Below are 22,700 nucleotides of genomic sequence, written 5' to 3' on the forward strand. Positions count from 1 at the left end.
CTGGTCGGTGCCTCTGTACCCCAGGCTCTGCCCCTGTGTCACACTTAGGTAGGGATTTGCAGTTGATGGGATTCTATGGCAATGTCATATAATTGGCTTTAGTCTTGCTGGTAGTCAAGGCTTGTTGGCGTTTGCAGGGTCCAACGATGAGAGAGTTTGCTTTCCTGGATTCTCTCTCCTAGTCCCCCCTTCCTGAATTAGCAGCCTGGTGATCCAGCTATAAGGCTGCAACTGCTTCTGCCTGGGGAGTAAGAGGCTCAAAGAGCTGGGAATTCCCCACTCTATCCCCACTCAGTGCAAGGCTTTGGGAAAGGCTCTGGCAGTCAGGGCCTCCAGTGTAATCAGGCGGGGGTGGGAGTCAATTGTTGTCAAGGTGACTGTTCAGCGCCTAGCATTTAGTTGGACCTCTCTACCCAGGCTTTCCACACTTTGTAGCCTGTTTTGGCTGGGAAGAAGAGGCACTAGTCTCTGCTTGCGACTAGTATAGTATAGATCTTATTATCTGCCAAGTCCTTGTTAGCGTTTATCCCTGAATATGGAGGCTCTATCAATCAGAAGTTGCCCCCGCTCCTTTAGCAAGAGGCACTAAAAAATATCACGCCTCTTGTCTTGGGTCGCTGAACTGAGAGAGGTCTTATCAATTAGAACGGAGGGTGCGCAGATTTCATGGGTTAAGCTAATTTCAGTGATTGGGTCGCAGCTGTGCTTCCGAAGGTATTTTAGGCTGCCTGCGCGCGCCCCTCCCCCAACGCTTGATTGTTAGCTTGAATGGCTGGGTGAGGTGCCCCGCCCACGGAGAGAATCTCCCAAGTAGAAGACCACCCTGGTGCCTCTCCCACTCGCCCTGCCGCTGGCGGCTGGATCGCACCAGGCGCAGGATAATGGGGCACCCTGGGTGTGCGGGCCAGTAGGGTGCTCTGGGCGTGTGGAATGCCCAGGGCACGCGCGCGAATGGGGTGCTCCGGGCACTGGTGGCTGGCGACTCTCACTCGCAGTGCGCGGGCCGCTGGGAACGTTAGCGGTGCTCGCTCTGCAACTGTACCGGGTGCGCGCCAGCAGCTGCTTGCCGCTCCGGAGTGTGGGCGGTGCTCGCTCTGCAACCAGACCGGGCGCGCGCCCACGGCTGCTCGTGGCTCCCGAGTGTGGGCTGACTCACCACAGGCGCACTCCCACGGACGGGTCTTATTGTCATGACTGTGCTGACAAGGGCAGTCTGTTTGATTCTATGCATGAGGGCATTGGTAGAAATAACAGCATTTGAGAACCACATAGACCACATAGACCAGTCACAGACCAGTTAGTAGTGGATCAACTAAAACCATTAATAAAAATGTAGCAGCTCATAGAATCCCACTGCTTGGACTGCAGATGTCACTGAACTGACCAGGATGCTGTCCCTCCATGTGAGGCAATGAGCTATGACTCTGCAGGTACAGAGAGTGAGCTGCCAGGGTGGCCATGCTTGGGGACACTATGTTCACGACCTCCCACAGTGCAGGCTTGTGTCACCCTCTATATGGCAATTCAGGTGGTTGGCATTTAAACCAATTCTTACCTGGCAGCACAGGTGAGTACACATCATTCCATGTTGTCAGTAGATGAATGACATGGGCAAAAATGAGACATCCTATCTAGAAACATTAACAGACAATGATGCTCTCTGAGAACTACGATTTCAAAATTAACACAGACTGGTTCAGAACAGAGAAATCCCAAGTCACCTTAAATATGTGACAGACTTCAACACATGTACAACCTAAATACTCCTAAGCAAAGCAATTAATGTATTTAAAAAAACAGTCACAGGAAGAGGTACTGGTCAGCAAGGATGCATGGAGAGATGACACACCTGGAAGAAGGTGTGTACCCATGTGGGGGAGGGGTGCCGCCCAGAGGCCTGTTTTCTGTGTAAGGCACACGCGAGGTGGCAGAGTTGGGCTGCTAGGGCTCCTGAACACTACCCCATCCAGCCTCTCGGCCCCTTCCTCTTGCCTGCAGACTCACAAAGCTGTTTTCTGAGTGCAGAACCAGGTTCTAACACCACTTAGGTATGCGCTCAGGCAGGGTGGGTGGCGGCTTTGAGTCTGGTCCTCTAAGAATTGTCTCTTGGTTGGTGATCAGTCCTGTTTGCACCCAGGTGTATTCCTGTGTGCTTGGCTGATCTGAGTCTATATGTGGGAAAGGAAGTCACTTTTCTAGTGCTGACAAATCATGCTCTGAGAATGGCAATGCTAGAATTTGCACCAATTGATCTCAACTCCAACTATTTATGGGGCTTTCAAATTAGAACCACTTGGGGACATTTTTAAAAGTCCCAATTATATCAGAATCTCTGATTGAGGGACCTCCTGAACAACTTGTCAAGGCATGCTGCCTTTGATCACACAAGCAATGTGCGTCATGCTGCAATTCTAATGCTCTCTCTTTTTCCCTATTGGCCTTGTCATAGAAACTCATCCTGTCAGCCTATGAAGGAAGAACATGAGGTAACAATGCAAAGGCAGCAGCTCACTGGCTTTGAGCCTGGGTTTCACTAACTTTACAGGGTAAATCCCCGTGGGAGAAAAAATTTTAAATGATTTTATTTTATTTTATTATTTTGTTGATTTGAGAGAGAGACAAGAAGGTGGAGAGAGAGGGAAGAGAAAGATGAAAAGCATCAATTCAGAGTTGCTTCACGCTGTTCACTGATTGCTTCTCATACTTGCTTTGACCAGGAGGCTCAAAATGAATCAGTGACACCTTGCTCAAGTCAGAGACCTTGGGCTCAAGTCAGTGACCTTGGGCTTCAAGACAACAACCTTTGGGCTCAAGCCAGCAACCTTGGGATCATATCGATGACCCCATGCTCAAGTTGACGACCGCATGCTCAAGTCAATGAGCCTGTGCTCAGGCTGGCGACCTCAGGATTTCGAACTGGGTACTTCAGAGTTCCGGGTTGGCACTCTATCCACTGCAACACCACCAGTCAGGCATTATGACCGCAATATTAGCTGTGATGACCAAGGGGAAAAGAGGAGGAAGGAAGTCATTTCAGAGTGCCTTAAACTCAAGATTTGCTGTCTTATTTTAGACAGTCCACTAAAATCTGAGCTTTGTTATTTTCACTGTACTGCATATTGATCAGACCCTAAGTTCCAAATCAATGACTACATGTTGCAAACACAGGATTTCTTGCCCTGACTCAGCCCCAAACCATACCTAAATCTCAAAAAAGATGGCCATGATCTGGAAACAACCCAAGTATCCGTCAGTGGACGAGTGGATTAAAAAGCTTTGGTACATATATACTATGGAATACTACTCAGCCATAAGAAATGGTGACATCGGATCATTTACAATAACATGGATGGACCTTGATAACATTATACTGAGTGAAATAAGTAAATCAGAAAAAACTAAGAACTATATGATCTCATACATAGATGGGACATAAAAATGAGACTCAGAGACATGAACAAGAGTGTGGTGGTTACGGGAGTGGGGGAGGGAGGAAGGCGAGGGAGATAGAAGGTGCTGGAGGACAATTTGACTTTGGGTGAGGGGTATGCAACAAAATCAAATGTCAAAATAGGCCTGACCTGTGGTGGCGCAGTGGATAAAGCGTCGACCTGGAAATGCTGAGGTTGCTGGTTTGAAACCCTGGGCTTGCCTGGTCAAGGCACATATGGGAGTTGATGCTTCCTGCTCCTCCCCCTTTCCTCCTCCTTCTCTCTCTCTGTCTCCTCCCTCTCTCTCTCTCTCTCTCTCTCTCTCTTTCTCTCTCTCTCCTTTCTAAAATGAATAAATAAAATAATAAAAATTAAAAAAAAATGTCAAAATAATCTGGAGATGTTTTCTCTGAACATATGTACCCTGATTTATCAATGTCACCCGATTAAAATTAATTTTTTAAAAAAGATGGCCATGACTATATTAAAAAGAGAAGACAGCAGAGGTGCTCTGGTGGGCCACTTGGTAGGCTGCACTCAAAGATAATTTGCATTATAGTGACTCAAAAACCATCCCTTCCGCCCTGGCCAGGTAGCTTAGTTGGTTAGAGCATTGTCCCAATATGCCAAGGCTATGGGTTTGATGCCCAGTTAGGGCACATACAAGAATCAAGCAATAACAAGAATGCATAAACAAGTGGAACAACAAGTTGATGTTTCTCTCTCTCTCTTTCTCCTTCCTGTCTCTCTAAAGTCAATAAACAAACAAAAAAATTTTTTTAAAAAAACATTCCTTCCTCACCAACCTTGACCAGGATCTTGACCCCAAGCTTGTATGCCCAACTGTCCTAATTGAGTTCCCTGCCCGTCTAGCACTCTGCCCAGAGTATGAGCAGGTGGCCCAGTCTCAACCCTGAGCAAGTCTAGCTTTGTGACATTCTCACGAAGCTAGTGAGCCACCGCACAAATCAGACTGCAGCTACCAGAGCTCTCTCTTCTTGCCAACAGGTTTCAGAATCTGCCAGGAAGACACTCGTGGTCACAATATGTAATATAATCACAGCCCATTCACACACAGCCACACCCCATTCTCAGGAGATACTTTCCTTCAATCCTCCAGCCATCTCTCAACAATCATCCATCAACAGGTATTTATGAGCAATAAATATGTTAGATGTGAGGCAATGGTGGGAGACAAGAGCCATGGTCCTGTCCCCTGGGCCCTTGTGTCCTGGTGGGGAGTAGCTGTCTGCACAAAGAAACAGGCTATTCCGGCACAGGATTATCAGTGAGATATGAAGGAGGCACCTAGGAGAAGCCACAGACTCTGATGCGGACGGTGCCAGACAAGACTTGCTGGAGGAAGAGTGAGCAGGAATTACCCAGGTAAAGGAGTTGGGGATCATTCCAGAGTGCAGCTTCAAAGTTTCTGAAACCAGAGCATGTACCCTAAGTCTGAGGAGCTGAAGGATCCCGAGGGAAGAGTGCACTGTAGGAAGAGCAGAGGCCGTGATGGAGGAAGCTCAGGGGGAGGCAGGCCAGGCCAGGGTGTGCTGGCCTCAGAGGTGATACGAAGGAGAGTAAGTGTGATCCTCAGGGTGACAAGGGACAACCAAAGGGTTTTAAACAGAGATGTGCCTATCTGATCTGCATTTTATAAACTTTACTCCTGGCTGCAGATCAGAGAACTACTGCACAAGGACACGTCCAGAGCAAAGGACCAGGTGGAGGCTGCGGCAGTCACCTAGAAGAGCTAGGGTACGGGCTGGACATGGCAGCTGTGATGTGGGCACAAGGCGGTGGACACACCGGAGGGACATTCAGTGTATCAAACTGGTTCGCAATCTGCAGGACATGGACATGCGTGAGGAGACGAATTAGACAACCCAGGCAGGAAATGCAGCAACTGAGGCATTGCTCTGTGGGTCCAAGGAATGAGTTCAGAGAGGGGTGTGTGAGTGTGAGGTATCCAGTACATACTCATACAGGTTTAGCAAGAGGAAATTTAATGATGTACTGGGTTTTGTTGTCTATTTTTCAGCACATACCAAATTGCTTATTATATTGAGTTTATATGTCCAGTTTTTGAAATGTGAGCAAAATCCTAAATATCATTAAAACACATTTTGAGAATAGAAATTTTTACAATGTTCTCACAAAGATATTCTTTCTTCTGAATATAACCATTTCAGTAAAGCCTCCTACAGCATCAGTCTGTCCCCATAATAAGTTACTGTCACAGAGCCAGCGTTTGTTCAGTGGGGTTGAAAAGCAGGTTTCGCTCTTCTTAGACAAAGCTCCAGTTTCAGGGCAGAGCTCCAAAAGTCTCCCACAGGCTATGTTCAGGATGCCAAACAAAAGCAGATTTTTCAACAACAGCTAATATAAAGAAGAGGGACATTGCAGGAGGAAAGGGGTGGTTGGGTGCAAATGGGGAGGATAGAGGGGGTAGATGGTGATGGATGGAGACTTGACTTGGGGTGGTGAACACAGTGCAATATACAGATGATGTGTTGTGAAATCGGGCACCTTGAAACCTGTGTAATTATTAATTAGTGTTACCCCAATAAAGTAGAAAAGAAAAAAAGGAGAAAAAAACTCAATATCCCAACTGAGAAATGAACAAAGGAAATGAAAATAGTCTCGGTAAAAAATACAATGGTGGCCTGACCTGTGGTGGCGCAGTGGATAAAGCATCAACCTGGAATGCTGAGGTCGCCGGTTCAAAACCCTGGGCTTGCCTGGTCAGGGCACATATGGGAGTTGATGCTTCCTGCTCCTCCCTCCCCCTTCTCTCTCTCTCTCTCTCCTCTCTAAAAATTAATAAAAGTAAGAATTAAAAAAAAATTAAAAAAAAAAAAATACAATGGCCTTGGAAACACTCAAGAGTTCAGTCAAGTAGCTGTGGTGGTGCAGTGGATAAAGTGTCGATCTGGAAATGCTGAGGTCGCCGGTTCGAAACCCTGGGCTCGCCTGGTCAAGGCACATATGGGAGTTGATGCTTCCAGCTCCTCCCCCTTCTCTCTCTCTGTCTCTCCTCTCTCTCTCTCTCTCTCTCTCTCTGTCTCTCCCTCTCCTCTCTAAAATGAATAAATAAAAAATAAATAAATAAAATTAAAAAAAAAAAGAGTTCAGTCAAGTAAAAGAAATGTCAGTTACTACTGTACTGAGACACCATGTTCTACCCAAGATGAGCAAAGATGGACTCTGGTAACACTCTGTGTGGTGAGAGGTAAGGAAACAGTCTCCACAGGGTAAGTGAGTACTCTTTGCATGGAGCGAAAGATAGCAATAGCCCCCAATTTAATGTGCCCATAAAAATTTTTAAAGCAAATCCATTTCAAGGAATTTGTTTACCTGATTATACTCATACAATGTGGGAAATGGTTTAAGTTTACAACTATTCACTGAAGCATAGAAAAAAACCTAAACACCCATCAATAGAGAACTGGCTTAGACAATATGTTATAGCTATAGCACAGAATACTATGCAGCCATAAAAAGAATAAAAAAAGAGTGGAAACAACCCAAATGTCCATTGATGGATTAATGGATAAAAAAACCCAATAAAATGGCATTCAGACATTAAAAAAAAATGAAATTCTGACACACATTACAATACGGATGTACCTGAAGATATTATGTTAAGTGAAATAAGCCAGAAACAAAAGGGCAAATATTGAATGATCACAGTTATATGAGACACCTGGAATATTTAAATTCATAGAGGCAGGAAGTCTGAACAGTGGTTACCAGAGGCTGGGGAACGGAGGAACAGGCAGTAGTTCAATGAGGACAGTTTCAATTGGGATGATAAAAAAGTTCTGGAGATGATGGTGGTGATGGTTGTACAACAATATGAATGTACTTAATGCCACTCAACTGTACACTTAAAAATGGTAAATATATATATATATATCTCACAATCAAAAAAGAATGAAGAACTACTTTATGTACTAATATGGAATAATCTCCAAAACAGATCATTAAATAAAAATAAAATTTCCAGAATAACACATGTACTATGTTGCCTTCTGTGTAAAACAGAGGGGAACAGAAGAAAATATATTCAGTTATGTAGGCTCAGACTTTCTTCAGAGCACACAGAGGAGCCTAGTCACACATGGGTGCATCCCAGAGGAGCCAGTGGCCTGAACGTGTCAGTGAGTGGAGGCAGAAGAAAGGAGAAGACTTTTCAACAGATGCTGTTTTGTACCTTCCAGTTTTATAGCCTAGAAATATATTATATACTTTAAAATTTTTTAACAATTTTTTAAAATTAATACAATTAAAATGCTTATTAAAGTTTTTCTTGCTTTCCTAAAAACTGCCATCTACCAAAAAACTGCCACCTCTCACAGTAAAAAAAAAAAAAAAAAAATCCATGTTTTATATAATCAGTTTTTTAAAAATAGATTTTTGGCAAACTAATGGGATATATATTTTTGTTCAATTAAAAAATTAAACTGTCATAACACTAAATTTTTCATATAAAACTAATAGAAATATTAATAAAGGATGATGTTTTCTATCATGCATCTAATTCATACATAGCCCTTTATACCAACTACTTGACCAATCTTTCTCACCTCGTCATAATCCATCTTCATAAATTAGATCCCAATGAAAATTCTAGAAGTGCCTTTTCCAGAGAAACAACCAAAGATGAACTATTTGAAAGTCAAGATCCCCGTCCTTCTTTGTTCCAGGAAGCTCCTGTTTCACCACTGGCCCCTGTGGTGCCCAGGGACCCTTTCAGTTGTCACTGACTTCCGCTTTTTTTCTTCCCTTTTCTATGCCCATTAAGTCATAACTAAAACAAAGTGCTTGCAATTACATTTTGGCAGGTGTTATACTCAACAAATCTTGATACTATTGTTTCCTGTTGCCTTTAGAAGAGGCTATTTGATTCCTAAAGTACTGATTAGAGTTATACTAAAAAAAAACTACAGTTTTTACAAGAAACTCTTATTACCAGTCAACATTCTTTGAAAATCTTTTTACTTTTCTCATTTTTAACAGGATAAAAAGAACTTTTAAGTCATTTTTTAAAGGAATTGCCCTTTTTCCTTTTCTTCGTAAACAGGTTCTCACTGCTATTGGCATTTGGACTTTCCTTGCCTACTATCCCCAGTAATTTCATGTGTGGCTTAACAGTGTGGCTTTGAAGACCAGCCAGTTTTCAATGTAAAATGTTGCTCCTATTATGACTGTGGGGAACAAAACTGTGTACACTTTGGAGTATCATGAACCAATCTTTCCACATCCAGGGCTTTTACCTCCTAATTGGTCAACATTTAATTGCATAACTGAGCAATTTTCAACTGGTGTGCCGCAAAATTTTAAAACAAGCAAAATACCTGCCTATTTAGACAGGGGCACTGTTTCTTTTCCCTTAGACCAGGAGTCCCCAAACTTTTTACACAGAGGGCCAGTTCACTGTCCCTCAGACTGTTAAAAGGGCCGGACTGTAAAAAAAACTATGAACAAATCCCTATGCACACTGCACATACCTTATTTTAAAGTAAAAAAACAAACGGAATTAGTACTATATGTGTGCGACGCTGTGCTGTGCGGGGCCGCCACATACAGTTCTCCTGTTCTCCTCTCACTGACCACCAATGAAAGAGGTGCCCCTTCCGGAAGTGCGGCGGGGCCGGATAAATGGCCTCAGGGGGCCGCATGTGGCGTGGGCCAGAGTTTGGGGACCCATGCCTTAGACTGTCAAAAAAAAAATGACAACAGCCAACACAACAATATGCATCCAATGTGAATGAATCAAAATTATACCTATTCTTTTTTCCACCAGATTTGTAAATAATATAATGTTTTTGTTGTGCCTCAGAATTTTAGTAATTAGTTTATGTGTGCCATGAGATGAAAAAGGTTGAAAATTGCTGGCATAATCAAATTCTTACTGGCCAAATCACGTCTTTTGGGGGGGAAAGGCCCTATTCAGTGGATGACTGCTTAAGTTGGCTGAAAACAAACACTGTTGGAAGAACAATTTGGGCAAATTCCCAGAGCTAACAATGATTAATATGATATTTAACTTTACAAGGGCTTAACTCTTCCACAGAGAATATGTTCCCACAGTCAGGGGAAACGTTGATATTCACATTACTCCAGCTATCTCTCACAAATAATACAGGTATCTTATGTGTGGCTCCTTGCTTTCACAAACATATTTTAAGATCTAGACGGGAAATTTTTTCTAAAACACCGCATTTACTATCTAAATAGAGACATAGCCACTAAAAGAAAATGTGACAACTAAGATCCCACAATTATAAATTCTTTAAGAGACCTACTTTCATCATACAGGTTCAGTATAGGTTTAATTTCGTTCAATCTCCTAGTTTAAAATATAAATCCGAAATACCAAAATTCTTAACTTTCCAAGATTTTATATGTAGTATATGCATATAATTCACTACATAGGAAAGCCTTGAATGTTTCCAGTCAAAGGACATAGAGGCATTCGTGTTGAGGATGCATCCTGAGATATTCTACTCAAGGAGTAATGTAATAACAACAAAAACGGCCTCAAGATACCATGATGATTTCATGGCAACCTGATGGCTTCTCAAGGTTGAGATCTCAGAGAAAAGACACTGCAGCCAGGAATATTTGAAGAAAATTATATTTTTTACAAAAGCATAAACCAAAGAATAGATTAAGTAAACCTGAGAGATCCTTACTTTTACAAATTTTTCTCTAGAGACTTTCCCAATCTTGTTTATGAAGATGAGAAGGTAACGTTATTGCTGACTGTTGCAGTTTCATAGGGACACTACGAGACTCAGGGACAAAGGCAAAGGGACTGAAATCTGATGAGCATCTGGGATTCAGAGAGAAGACTCATTCCATTTTAGAAAGAGCAGAATTCTAGAACACTAAGGGACCTTAGAAATGGCCTAATCGTCACTCGTCTTGCAGATAACAAAATGTTATCTATGGGTATCTGGCTTGATAAACATTTATTAATTTTGTTAGAGACAAGACTTGAACCCAGATATTCTGATCCTCCCCTAACCCTCTTTATTCTATGTGTTGCCATTTAAGTAAAACTCTCAGTTGCACTTATCTTCATGTCACAAATGCTTTATGCAACAAAAATACATTTCCCTTGTTTGGAATTTAGCACACATTTTCCTTATAAATAGGATATACAATGCACAGGTCCCTGAGCCAGCCCCAAATACCTATATGTACACAAAAGGCAGTAGTATGACAAAAAAAAAGTCTACACCAACAACTGAATTTATCATTCCAACTCAAAATGAGAGAAGCAATAGAATTAGAGACATCTACTCTCCCTTCTCGGCACCCCTCCAGCTCCAAATCACTACTGATCATCAAGCAGAGAGGAGCCAGTCCCCTATGGGTGAGGAGTGGGGAGCCTTGAGCTTGGTTAAAGGTATAATCCCAGTGGACACAACTATATCCCAAGCTGGCCTCTGAGTCAACATGTTTATTTTCTTCCATCAGGATAAGGACCATCTATCTCCCTGTTGCCCTATCTTCTGTCCACATTAGGATTTTAGACCAGTGTTTTTACACTGTTTTTTTTGTTTGTTTGTTTGTTTTTTATTTATTTTATTTTATTTATTCATTTTTAGAGAGGAGAGAGAGACAGAGAGGGAGAGAGAGGAGAGAGAGAGAGAGAGAGAGAGAAGGGGGGAGGAGCTGGAAGCATCAACTCCCATATGTGCCTTGACCAGGCAAGCCCAGGGTTTCAAACCGGCAACCTCAGCATTTCCAGGTCGATGCTTTATCCACTGCACCACCACAGGTCAGGCCTAGACCAGTGTTTTTCTTCTCTCTGCCCTGCTGTTGTCTTCAACACAGTCTCACATTCTTATGTAACCTACATATCCTTCTGTCCTTAAAATGAACGCTCAGGCAGGGTTTTTATGGCTTTCCAAGGATTTATGACTTTCATCAGTGATGAGAAAGAGTGGAAATGATTCTCTCGTCTGCTCTTCCAGCCCAGCACTTTCTTTTATTTTCTTCAATCCCTGGTGGAGTTCCTCCATGAGTTTAACTGTTTAAAGTCCTATGGCCAGATTCACCCTGGTTTAAGCATAAAGATGGCATTCTTTTTTTAGCATCTACACTGGGTAGAAGTAAGGGATGTTTAGAGGATGAGAATTTGAAGGAGATACGCATCTGGAAGCCACAGAGGCAAAGGAAGATGCAGTTCTCTGGCCACTGAGCCTTGCCTCCCACAGTTGTACTAGGGGTTTATGGAGCACGCACACAACAGAACCTTTAATGTGCTTTTGTGTTTTCATGTTTCTTTACCCTGAACTAGAGTTATCGGCTACTTGAAGAGAAAGCCCATGATGTATCTTTTCATGCCCTGTCAGTTCTGAGAAGATAGTGATTGCTAAATACTTGTGACTACCTGGAAACTTCGAAACTTCTTCAATGTCATGACCTTCTCCAAAGGGATATAAGGAGTATTTCACTATGCCAAAATCTGGGAAAGTCATGAACAGCCATGAACAGTAGTTTTCTTCACTCTTGATACATCTGTATTTGCTTCTTTTCTCCCAATTTGAGGGGAGTGCCTCTGAGGCAATCTCTTAATTAAAAGGTGTTATAGAAGCTAACACTGAACCTATCAACCCACCTCCCAAACCTGTACCAGGCAATTTGCACAACTGACCACTGAGACAAACGTCTGGCTCAAATCAGAAGGAGAAAGGTACGTTCTGTCCTTCAGGGACTGGCGCTGCCTTTCAAAGCTGACTTTTCAAATTCCAGGTGTTGGCATCCATCCCTTTACTAATTAAGTATGCACTGCTCTGAGAAACAGGCATTCTTTTTTTGGCTGGGATGACAATAGCTATTCCACATAAGAACCCGTTTCTAAAACCACTCATCGTGGAAAGCTGCTGGACCACACCCAAAGAGTACATTTCAAAAGCTTTTGGCATTCCGTGTAAAGGCTCCACTGAGTACACCGGATGCACATCCTTTACTCCAGATCCTTCAGATAATCAGAAGGTAGTCCAGGGCCTCACTCTCAGAAATGGGACAGTCCTCAAGGGGGAACTCAGAGAAGTACAGCGAAGACATAAATAACCTTCCACAACTCAAGGGGTGGGGGGGGGAGCTATTGTGGAGCTGTTATAACATCAGATTCCTAAAACAATGGGCAGAGTTCTGATTCAACTTACAAAAAGGGGCAAAAGAGACCTATTAAAACTTTCAGCAAATGGCAAGATATTACACAAAGAAAAGGGGACAACTATGTACCACCTTTTCTGAAGACAGAACATGAAGAACGTCAAGGAGACAACAGTACTTTGAGATGCTGACTGACTGGTGAATATTGAATCCTTCATGGCTCTGAAACCTTCTTTGGACATCTTGAAACACAGCAGTGACTTCTACCTTTACAAAGCAGGTCTTGTGAACTAAAATCCAAGAGTAAGGCACTGGCTGCAAGACCTGCAGGCTGCTGCTTCTTCTTCTTTCTGTTTGTCTATGGCCACAGCATTTTAATAATTTGAATCTTTTGACACATTTCAATTATAACCTTGTTAGTTGTTCAATGCTATACAAAACACCTTCAAATTCTTCTGGCTCCCTTTCATAGACTGAAATGCTATGCTGAACAAATCTTGTAAGAAATAAGCATGGAAAATATTATCCAGATAGAAGGTTGCTGAGTTTATCTTACTGGCTTCAAGGGTTGCAAAATCTATGTCCTTTCAGTGTTGTGATTTCCTTTTGATTGGATTTATCATGCTACAGAGGCAGTGGATATGATCCAAATCACTCCACATTTCAAAAAGGGCAAAGAGACTGATCACACTTACTGGAAACGGGGTTGTCATCAGCTTGGTCTGCCTTTGTCAAAACTTGATAAGGTATGGAACTAGCCCTGCAGTGGTGAGTGTGAAAATAAAGTAATACGTCAAGTTAAATATAGAAGAATTCTGTTTTGAATCTTTTCTTTATATAACCAAGGGAACATACTGATATAAGAAACTGCCACAACTCACTCAAAACTTTATTTGTGCTAGAGAGAACACTAATGAGAATTAAAGCAATTGAAATAGGTCTTTGTCTTCAGAGTGATAGACCAAGTTCATTTTCCTTATTCTCTATCATGGGCTAAACTGAGTTCCTCCAAAATCTGTATGGGGAAGTCCCAACCCGAGTACCTCAGAATTTGACTGTATTCAGACATAGGGCCTTTAAAAAGACACTTAGACAAATGAGATCAGATTGATGGGCTCTGACTCGATATGACAAGTGTCACAAGATGAAGAGATTAGGACACAAACACACAGAGGGAAGACCCTGTGCAGACATGGCAAAACGGTGGCCATCTGCATCTGCAAACCGAGACAGGTCTCAGAAGAAACCAACCCTGCTCACACCTTGACCTTGAACTTCTAGCCTTCAGAACCATGAGACAATAAATGTCTGTTGTTCAAGTCAGCCAGAGTGCGGCACCTTCTTACAGCAGCTCTAGCAGACTAATAATACACATCATCTTCTGGGTCTCCTACCAATATTGAACCTTGCTTCCTTCTTTTTCTTTTATCAACTTCAGTTGAAATCTGTTTTTCCTAACTCCCGCATTCTTTTCTTCTGCTTAGCCCCTCTCCACTCTTCTTTCTTCCACCCTGCCTCTTTCTTCTTCTTCCCTCACCTTCTTCCCAGGCAGTGGTGTTACCCTGTGAAAGTGAGAGGGAGGGAAGGCATCTTGCACCCAGCACCCACAGGTGTGTTGAGAGACTCCGTCCCCCCACACAGCTCCCAAGTATATCTGGTTTGTATTTAAAAGCATTCAACAACATCAGCCTCTCCCTTTCTGGGTGAATGACCATGTCACTCAACTTCTCTGAGTTTCTTTTTTCTCATATATTAAAAAAAAATAGTGATGCAAAATTTTGCATAGTTGTTGTGAGGTTCAGTTAAGGTAATAATATACTGGAAAATACTTCATATACTAATCACTATAGCTCAGTTTCCTATCTGTAAAAGAAGTATTGCCTAGAATATTTTAGTATTGAATCATGAAAAAATCAATAGCAAATAATTACAACTTCTATGACTCTGGATATTGTATATTTTAAAGAATTACTCTGTGTTTCATTGACCTAAGAAAGTTTATTTTTGTTTTTCCTGCTAGTCAATATTTATGAAATGTTATATTTGGTATTGAGGGGAATTTTAGAGACACAAAAGCCCTTGTTTGTGCCTTTATGATCCTGCAATCTATTTGGAAGGATAAAACTTTAATAGTAAAAACAATTATAAAATCTGTTGAAGTGGTTTTCAGGGCTGCAATGGGATATATTTAGCAAAGTCTCACTGTAGGTCGAGCCAGTACGTACCTGAACTTTCTAGGACAACTTTCCAGACAGCGATTTTCAACTACCCCCATTAAAGTCACTGCCAGCAGACAAATCTGACTAAAGAGATTTAACATCAAGAACAATAAAAATCTCTGTGCTAACTTAAATGGTGTATATTACTTTAATCAAATCTAATTCTATAACAATTTGTAATATAGGACCCCTTAATAAACAAGTACCTCTAATATTTTTCTACATTCCATCAGGAAAAAAATATATATGTATTATATTTCCCTATGTATAAGACGCACCTTTTCTCGAAAAATTTGGGGTCTAAAAACTGGGTGCGTCTTATACAGTGGTTGTAGAAGTGTGGCATTTGAAATGCCATAGATGGAACTGAGGATGAGGCAATAAATGAAGACAGTGATTTGTCATCAGACACAGATGAGGACAAGCTAATGGATGGGAGTTTTGACAGTGATGAGGAGTTATATGAATTTTATGATGAATAAAACTTGAGTTCAGTAACTTTATGTAATACTTTTTTTTTCAAATTTCGAGCCCCAAAATTAAGGTGCATCTTATACATGGGAGCATCTTATAGATGGGGAAATATGGTAAGTGATATCTGACTTTAGAAACATCTCAACCAAACTGAAAATCAAGTAATTTTTTTTAGAAATTCACACTATTAAGAAAGGCATCCAAATTGGAAAAGAAGAAGTAAAACTATCATTATTTGAAGATATTATATTGTATATAGAAAACCCTAAAGTCTCAGTCAAAAAACTACTAGACCTGATAAATGAATTTGGCAAGGTGGCAGGATATAAAATCAATAGTCAGAAGTCAGAGGCATTTTTATACACTAATAATGAACTATCAGAAAGAGAAATCAAGGAATCAATCCTCTTTACCATTGCAAACAAAAAAAGTACCTAGGAATAAATCTAACCAAGGAGATTAAAGACTTGTACTCGGAAAATTATAAAACATTGATAAAAGAAATCAGGGAAGATACGGATAAGTGGAGGCATATACCGTGCTCATGGTTAGGAAGAATAAACATCATTAAAATGTCTATATTACCCAAAGCAATTTATAAATTCAATGCAATACCAATTAAAATACCAATGTCTTACTTCAAAGATATAGAACATATATTCCAAAAATTTATATGGAACCAAAAGAGAACACGAATAGCCTCAGCAATCTTGCAAAGGAAGAATATAGTGGGAGGTATCACACTTCCGGATATCAAGTTATATTATAAGGCCATTGTACTCAAAACAGCATGGTACTGGCATAAGAACAGGCACATAGATCAATGGAACAGAACAGAGAACACAGAAATAAACCCACACCTTTATGGACAACTGATATTTGACAAAGGAGGTAAGGAAATACAATGGAGTAAAGACAGCCTCTTCAACAAATGGTGTTGGGAAAATTGGACAGCTACCTGCAAAAAAATGAAACTAGACCACCAACTTACACCATGCACAAAAATAAACTCAAAATGGATAAAAGACTTAAATGTAAACCGTGAAACCATAAGCATCTTAGAAGAAAACGTAGGCAGTAAGCTCTCTGACATCTCTTGCAGCAATATATTTGCTGATTTGTCTCCACAGGCAAGTGAAATAAAAGACAGGATAAACAAATGGGACTTTATCAAACTAAAAAGCTTCTGCACAGCTAAAGACAATAAGAAAAGAATAAAAAGACAAACTACACAATGGGAGAATATATTTCACATTGCGTCTGATAAGGGGTTAATAACCAAAATTTATAAAGAACTTGTAAAACTTAATACCAGGAAGACAAACAATCCAATCCAAAAATGGGCAAAAGAAATGAATAGACACTTCTCCAAAGAGGACACACAGATGGCCAATAGGCATATGAAAAAATGCTCAACATCACTAATCATTAGAGAAATGCAAATTAAAACCACAATGAGATATCACCTCACACCAGTCAGAATGGCGCTCATCAATAAAACAACACAGAATAAGTGCTGGCGAGGATGTGGAGAAAAGGAAACCCTCCTGCACTGCTGGTGGGAATGCAGACTGGTGCAGCCACTGTGGAAAACAGTATGGAGATTCCTCAAGAAAATAAAAATCGAACTGCCTTTTGACACAGCTATACCACTGTTAGGAATATACCCCAAGAACACCATAGCACTGTTTGAAAAGAAGAAATGCACCCCCATGTTTATGGCAGCATTGTTCACAATAGCAAAGATCTGGAAACAGCCCAAGTGTCCACCAGAGGACGAGTGGATTAAAAAGCTTTGGTATATATACTATGGAATACTACTCAGCCATAAGAAATGATGACATAGGATCTTTGGATGGGCCTTGATAACATTATACTGAGCGAAAGAAGTAAATCAGAAAAAACTAAGAACTATATGATTCCATACTGAGGTGGGACATAAAGATGAGACTCAGAGACATGAACAACAGTGTTGGGGTTACAGGGTGGGGAGAGGAGAGGGAAGGGGTTGGGGGAGGGGAGAGGCACAAAGATCATGGCTTTTCAGCATTTGCCATTTTCCCCCTTTAATCTATAGACAGACAGCAAATATTTACTTATGGTGTTTCTATTATAAAGACTGCTGTCTCAGGGACAAATGCTGATGAACTATTTCAGCAGTTCCTCCTTCTTCAAAGACTTATATGTCAACATAGAGCTCCATGTTTCATAGGACATACTCAAGCTCACTCCATGCTCCCTGGAGCTTTAGCACAAGGGAATGCCCCCCCCTTTTTTTCTTCTTTTCTTTTTTTTTTTTTTTTGTTGTATTTTTTCTTTTATTTATTTATTTTTTGTATTTTTCTGAAGATGGAAATGGGGAGGCAGTCAGACTGACTCCCGCACGCGCCTGACCTGGATTCACCTGGCATGCCTACCAGGGGGGAATGCTCTGCCCATCTGCGGTGTTGCTCTGTTGCAACCAGGCCATCCTTAGTGCCTGGGGTGGCTTTGCTCCGATGGAGCCTTGGCTGCGGGAGGGGAAGAGAGAGACAGAGAGGAAGGAGAGGGGAAGGGGTGGAGAAGTAGATGGCGCTTCTTCTGTGTGCTCTGACTGGGAATCGAACCCGGGGATCCTGCACACCAGGCCAAGGCTCTACCACTGAGCCAACCGGCCAGGGCCTAGGAATGCCCTTGTTGATCAAGCTACCCAAAAGAAAATTATATGGAGCAACCATGACAGACCGAGCAAGTCAGTCTCATACTATTCATCACCAGAACGCTGCACCCCGGTGTAAACAGTTTCAACTTTCTCGGGAAGCAGCACAGCAGATTGGGAAATCCTGTCCAAGGGGTCCTATACTGTCCCTTCATTTGGAGTTAACCCTCAAGGACCCCTACCAGGACAACTTTGGCAGATGGATGTTACTCATATACCTTCATTTGGCAAACAGTCGTATGTCCACATTACAGTGGATACATATTCCAGATCTCTGTCAGAACAGGAGAGGCTGCTAAGCATGTTATAGCTCATTGTCTGTATGCATTGTTCTATTATTGGATTTCCTAAACTGGCTAAACTGAAAATGCTCCTGCATATGGAGCAAAAGCATTTACGGTATTTTGTCATGCTTACAATCTTTAAAGTTAAGGTATTATTAAAGTGTACTCAGCAAACATTTTAAGGTCAATTAAAAAAATTTTTTTAAAGAGGTAGTCATATCCTGGAACTCCTACGGGTCTACCATATCATGCTTCTTACTAAAAAACAAAAATTTACATTTCTTTTGAATGCTGATGAGCAGGAGACACCAAATCTTTTCGCCTGCAAACTACTACCTTCTTTATTAGATCCAGCTAATAACACTGTTTTGTCTTTTTCCAAATAGCTCCAGATATATGGAAAAGATTTATATAGACGGATGGGGATCCTCAAACCCCTCAGCGAGATCTTCTGAGCATGGCTTTTAAGATACCTAGAGGCAGAAAAAGCCCAATAGAGATCAGGGGAACTACCAGTTTTTAGGATACACCCTTAAAGGCTCCAATGCCCCAAAGGGGTCACATAGGACGCCATCTGGTCCTGCTTCAATAGTGGAAAGGAAGGTCATTGAGCTAAAGCCTACCAGGCTTACATGCCTTTGCTATGAGGAAACAGGGACACTGGAAGGTAGGCTTCCCCCTCGCTCCTCTAAGGGAGGGTTCAGTCTCTTCCAGCCCAGCTCCAGCCACCTATGACCTAACCTTGCCCAGAAAGTTGGGGTTTGCCACTGAAGGCTGAAGGTGCCCAGGGCCATCGGCCTCATCTACGACACTGTGGACGAGCCTAGGGTATTTCTTCCAAGAAGCAGATAAACTGATCTCATTTGCACAAGGGCCACTTAACTATGTTTGCCTGAATAGTCAGGTTTTTTATTCTTCCCTCAAAGATCTCTGGTGTGGGTGTTGATAGTCCTATTTTCTGCTGCTTTGCTTAATATATAGTGTTTCCTTTATCCCTCCTACCTCAATGCCCCACTCATATTTCAGGCTGGGACCTACTCCTAATTTAGAGCTCTCTTTCCCCTTTTTGCCAACTTCTATTATGAATCTACCTTTGCCACCCAGCTTAGTGTATCCCAAGGTTCTCTTTACCATGCCACAGTTGCAGAGCTCCAGGGAAAAGCAACCTGGTCTCATCTCCCCAGGCAGAGAACAGAAGCTCCATATCCACGCATGCTGCAAATGGCTTTTCCAGTTACCTGAATCATTACCAGCTAGAAGCAGCGGTCATTGGGACTTGGACATGAGCTGCAAAGTATAGAATGGTGACAGCAATTCTAGTGCCATGCGGACTTTTCTTGGATGTGGACTTTTCCTGGACTCCTGCTCCCTGTGACAGCTCCTAATAGACTGAACTGTGGTTGGGTTGCATTTTTTAGGGATTTGGCATGGTGATGGGTCCAACTCAGACTTGGTGAACATGTTAAGGACACTACTCTTTTATGGTTTCTTGCTGTATTGGCCAAGAGTTTGCTTAAAGGCTTTTAATCACTGTAAAAAAAAAATAGAAGACTGGATAAAGAAGATGGGGCACATATACACCATGGTATACTATTCAGCTAGAAGAAATGATGACATCGGATCACTTACAGCAGAATGGTGGAATCTGGATAACATTATGCGGAGTGAAATAAGTGAATCAGAAAAAAACAAGAACTGCAGGAGTCCATACATTGGTGGGACATAAAAGCGAGACTAAGAGACATGGACAGGAGTGTGGTGGTTACAGGGGGTGGGGGGAGGGAAGGAGGGAGAGGGGGAGGGGGAGGGGTACAAAGAAAACTGGATAGAGGGTGACGGAGGACGATCTCTCTTTGGGTGATGGGTATGCAACAGAACTAAATGACAAGATAACCTGGAAATGTTTTCTTTGAATATATGTACCCTGATTTATTGATGTCATCCCTTTAAAATAAAAGTTTATTTATAAAAAAAAAAAAAAAGAAAAGAATGGTCAAGCCCTGGCTGGTTGGCTCAGCAGTAGAGCGATGGCCCAGCATGTGGAAGTCCCGGGTTCAATTCCCGGCCAGGGCACACAAGAGAAGCGCCCATCTGCTTCTCCACCCTGCTCTCTCTCCTTACTCTTTATCTCTCTCTTCCCTTCCCACAGCCAAGGCTCCATTGGAGCAAAGTTGGCCAGGGCACTGAGGATGGCTCCATGGCCTCTGCCTCAGGTGCTAGAATGGCTCCGGCCACAATGGAGCAACACCCCAGATGGGCAGAGCATCACCCCCTAGTGGGCATGCTGGGTGGATCCTGGTCCAGTGCATGCGGGAGTCTGTCTCTCTGCCTCCCCCACTTCTCATTACAGAAAAATATCAAAAAAATAAAAATAAAAATAAAGAATGGTCAAAATGTAAAATATGGTAATTCAGTTAGTAAGGATAAAGGAATAAAAGAGTTAATATTTCAGAAGCAGCATGTCACAGCAGTCACATTTGAACTTAGATCCTGACTTCACCACTTACTAACTGTAAGGCCTGTTACAAATTACTGTACTGTTCTGAGTGCCATCTTCCTCATACTCGAAATGGGTATAAATAATGTCTGCCTTGAAAGGGCAAAGGCGATGACATAGATGAAAAGTTTACCTGTGATTTTTACACCGCAACTGGCCATTAGCAGAGTATGTACTGGGTGGAATTTCTGAACGAGAATAGCATAGTGAATTATAACTACTCCCTAACTTTTCTCTCTCCCCAAACTAAAATTTTCTAATTCAACTTTGTACATCCCTTTCACCACCTATTTCTTTCTCCCAGAATCTGGCAATCTACACATCACATAATAAAGACTCAATAAATGTTTGATGACTAAATGCATGAATAAAAATAAGACATAGATAGTTTTAAAGTAGAAGCAGGGGAAAAAATAAACTCATGTATGGAATACATCTTAAGAACTGGTAACAGATCAATGTCTGACAAACATGATTAAAACCTGGAGAAACAAACAAACAAACAATACACCAAAAGATAGCTTTAGCTCTAGTAAAATAAAAGGAAAAAGGAGGGAGAAAGTACTACTGTAGCTGCCAACCATTGCTCTGGTAAAGATAATTTAAATTCCTGGCCAATTTTTTTTTCTTTTTTTTTTTTAGTGTATGGCTAAAACAAATAACCTTTGAGATAAATAAGCGAAAACTGCTTGGTGCATTTACATGTAAGAAAATACCCAGTGAAATAAAATGGAGGTTGATTCTCTCCTATGCTTTGTGAAAGTCGTGTCTTTCTAAACATTTTAAGGCGCACTTGTCTGGGTTCTTCATACTGTGTCTGCTGCCTCCTGTATGTGCTCTTCTTCCCCAAAGATCTTGCTTAATATGGAAAGGCTGAGGATCGATTTGTTTTCATGGATCCAAACTTGTTCCTGTATTTTATTTTTTTAATAATAATAATTAAGGAATATCCATCAGCAGCTGCAATATTGCAAAAGAGTAAACAGAATGCTGTTTTTTATCACATTTTACTTTAGAAAGGAGTATCTTCTAACTTTTTCACGTCTTCCATCAGACCATAATCCAGAGATTATCAAAAGGAAAGTATTACTACACTAAGTAGGTGGTAAGTCTAGAAGTTTAATTCCCTAACGTAAAGACAAGTGTTTGCCTATATACTTAACGATGGCAAGCGAAACTTATCAAAAGAAACATCAGACTTGTTGGCTCATCCTGGGGAAAAAGCTCCCAAATACAGGGGCACCCCTCCCGCGCACTCCCTCGTTACTCAGCAACCCGGGCAGGCCTCCGCTCCGTCTGCCCCGCTGCCATGGCAACGCCCGGATGCCCGCGCGCCCGCTTTGTGTCCGCGCAGCCTGGACGCCTCAGTGCGCGCCCGCCCCGTGCACCTGTTGGGCTGCGGCAACTTTTCAAACCCCCGCGTCCCGGGCTGCTGTGCCTTGCATTGTTACCCAGAGCCACCGATTCCCGTCTTCTTTCAGAAAAAAGCTGTTCCACCAATACAGGATTGCAGCCACCTGCTGCTAGGTGGTCCCGGCTCCAAAGTGGCAACCGACAAAGAAAAAGTACTTACCTTTTCCAGCATTCTCGCGCATTAAAAGGCGATGGAGAGGGCTTAGAGGGCTCCGCCCATCCCGCGCCGAGCTCCACGTGGAAAGGAAGTCACGGAGAAGCCAACGGGAAACTTTGTCCCCGGCGAGCCCCTGGCCCGCACCCTCACCCCCACCCCCGGGTCCCCTGCGTCGTCCTCATCTCCAGCACAAAGGGCGAGGGAACTTTCAGGCCATTCGATCCCGGCTAGATTCCAGACGGGTTCTGCGGGGCTGCTTGACGCTACCCCTCCCTGGCGGTGCCCGGCTCCGCCCGCCCGTCCTCCGAGGCGAGCTGCACCTCCAGGACCTGGCTGCGCTATTGTTCGTTCCCTGGTTTCGGAAGGTTGCGGTGAAGGGCGGGTTAGGG

General features: G+C 42.3%; 1 protein-coding gene across 1 annotated transcript in view; it reads right to left on the bottom strand.

The window, feature by feature from the left end:
• The window catches only part of SPATA13 (spermatogenesis associated 13), a 433,930-nt gene extending 411,589 nt beyond the window's left edge, over positions 1 to 22,341 (bottom strand). The window contains exon 1 of the mRNA XM_066258297.1: positions 22,315 to 22,341. Within this exon, the coding sequence (XP_066114394.1) occupies positions 22,315 to 22,326 (12 nt within the window). The 5' untranslated portion in view covers positions 22,327 to 22,341. The remainder of the gene's footprint in view (positions 1 to 22,314) is intronic.
• Positions 22,342 to 22,700: the final 359 nt, after the last annotated feature.

The sequence above is a fragment of the Saccopteryx bilineata genome, chromosome 2 (assembly GCF_036850765.1).
Source record: "Saccopteryx bilineata isolate mSacBil1 chromosome 2, mSacBil1_pri_phased_curated, whole genome shotgun sequence".
Lineage (NCBI taxonomy): Eukaryota > Metazoa > Chordata > Mammalia > Chiroptera > Emballonuridae > Saccopteryx > Saccopteryx bilineata.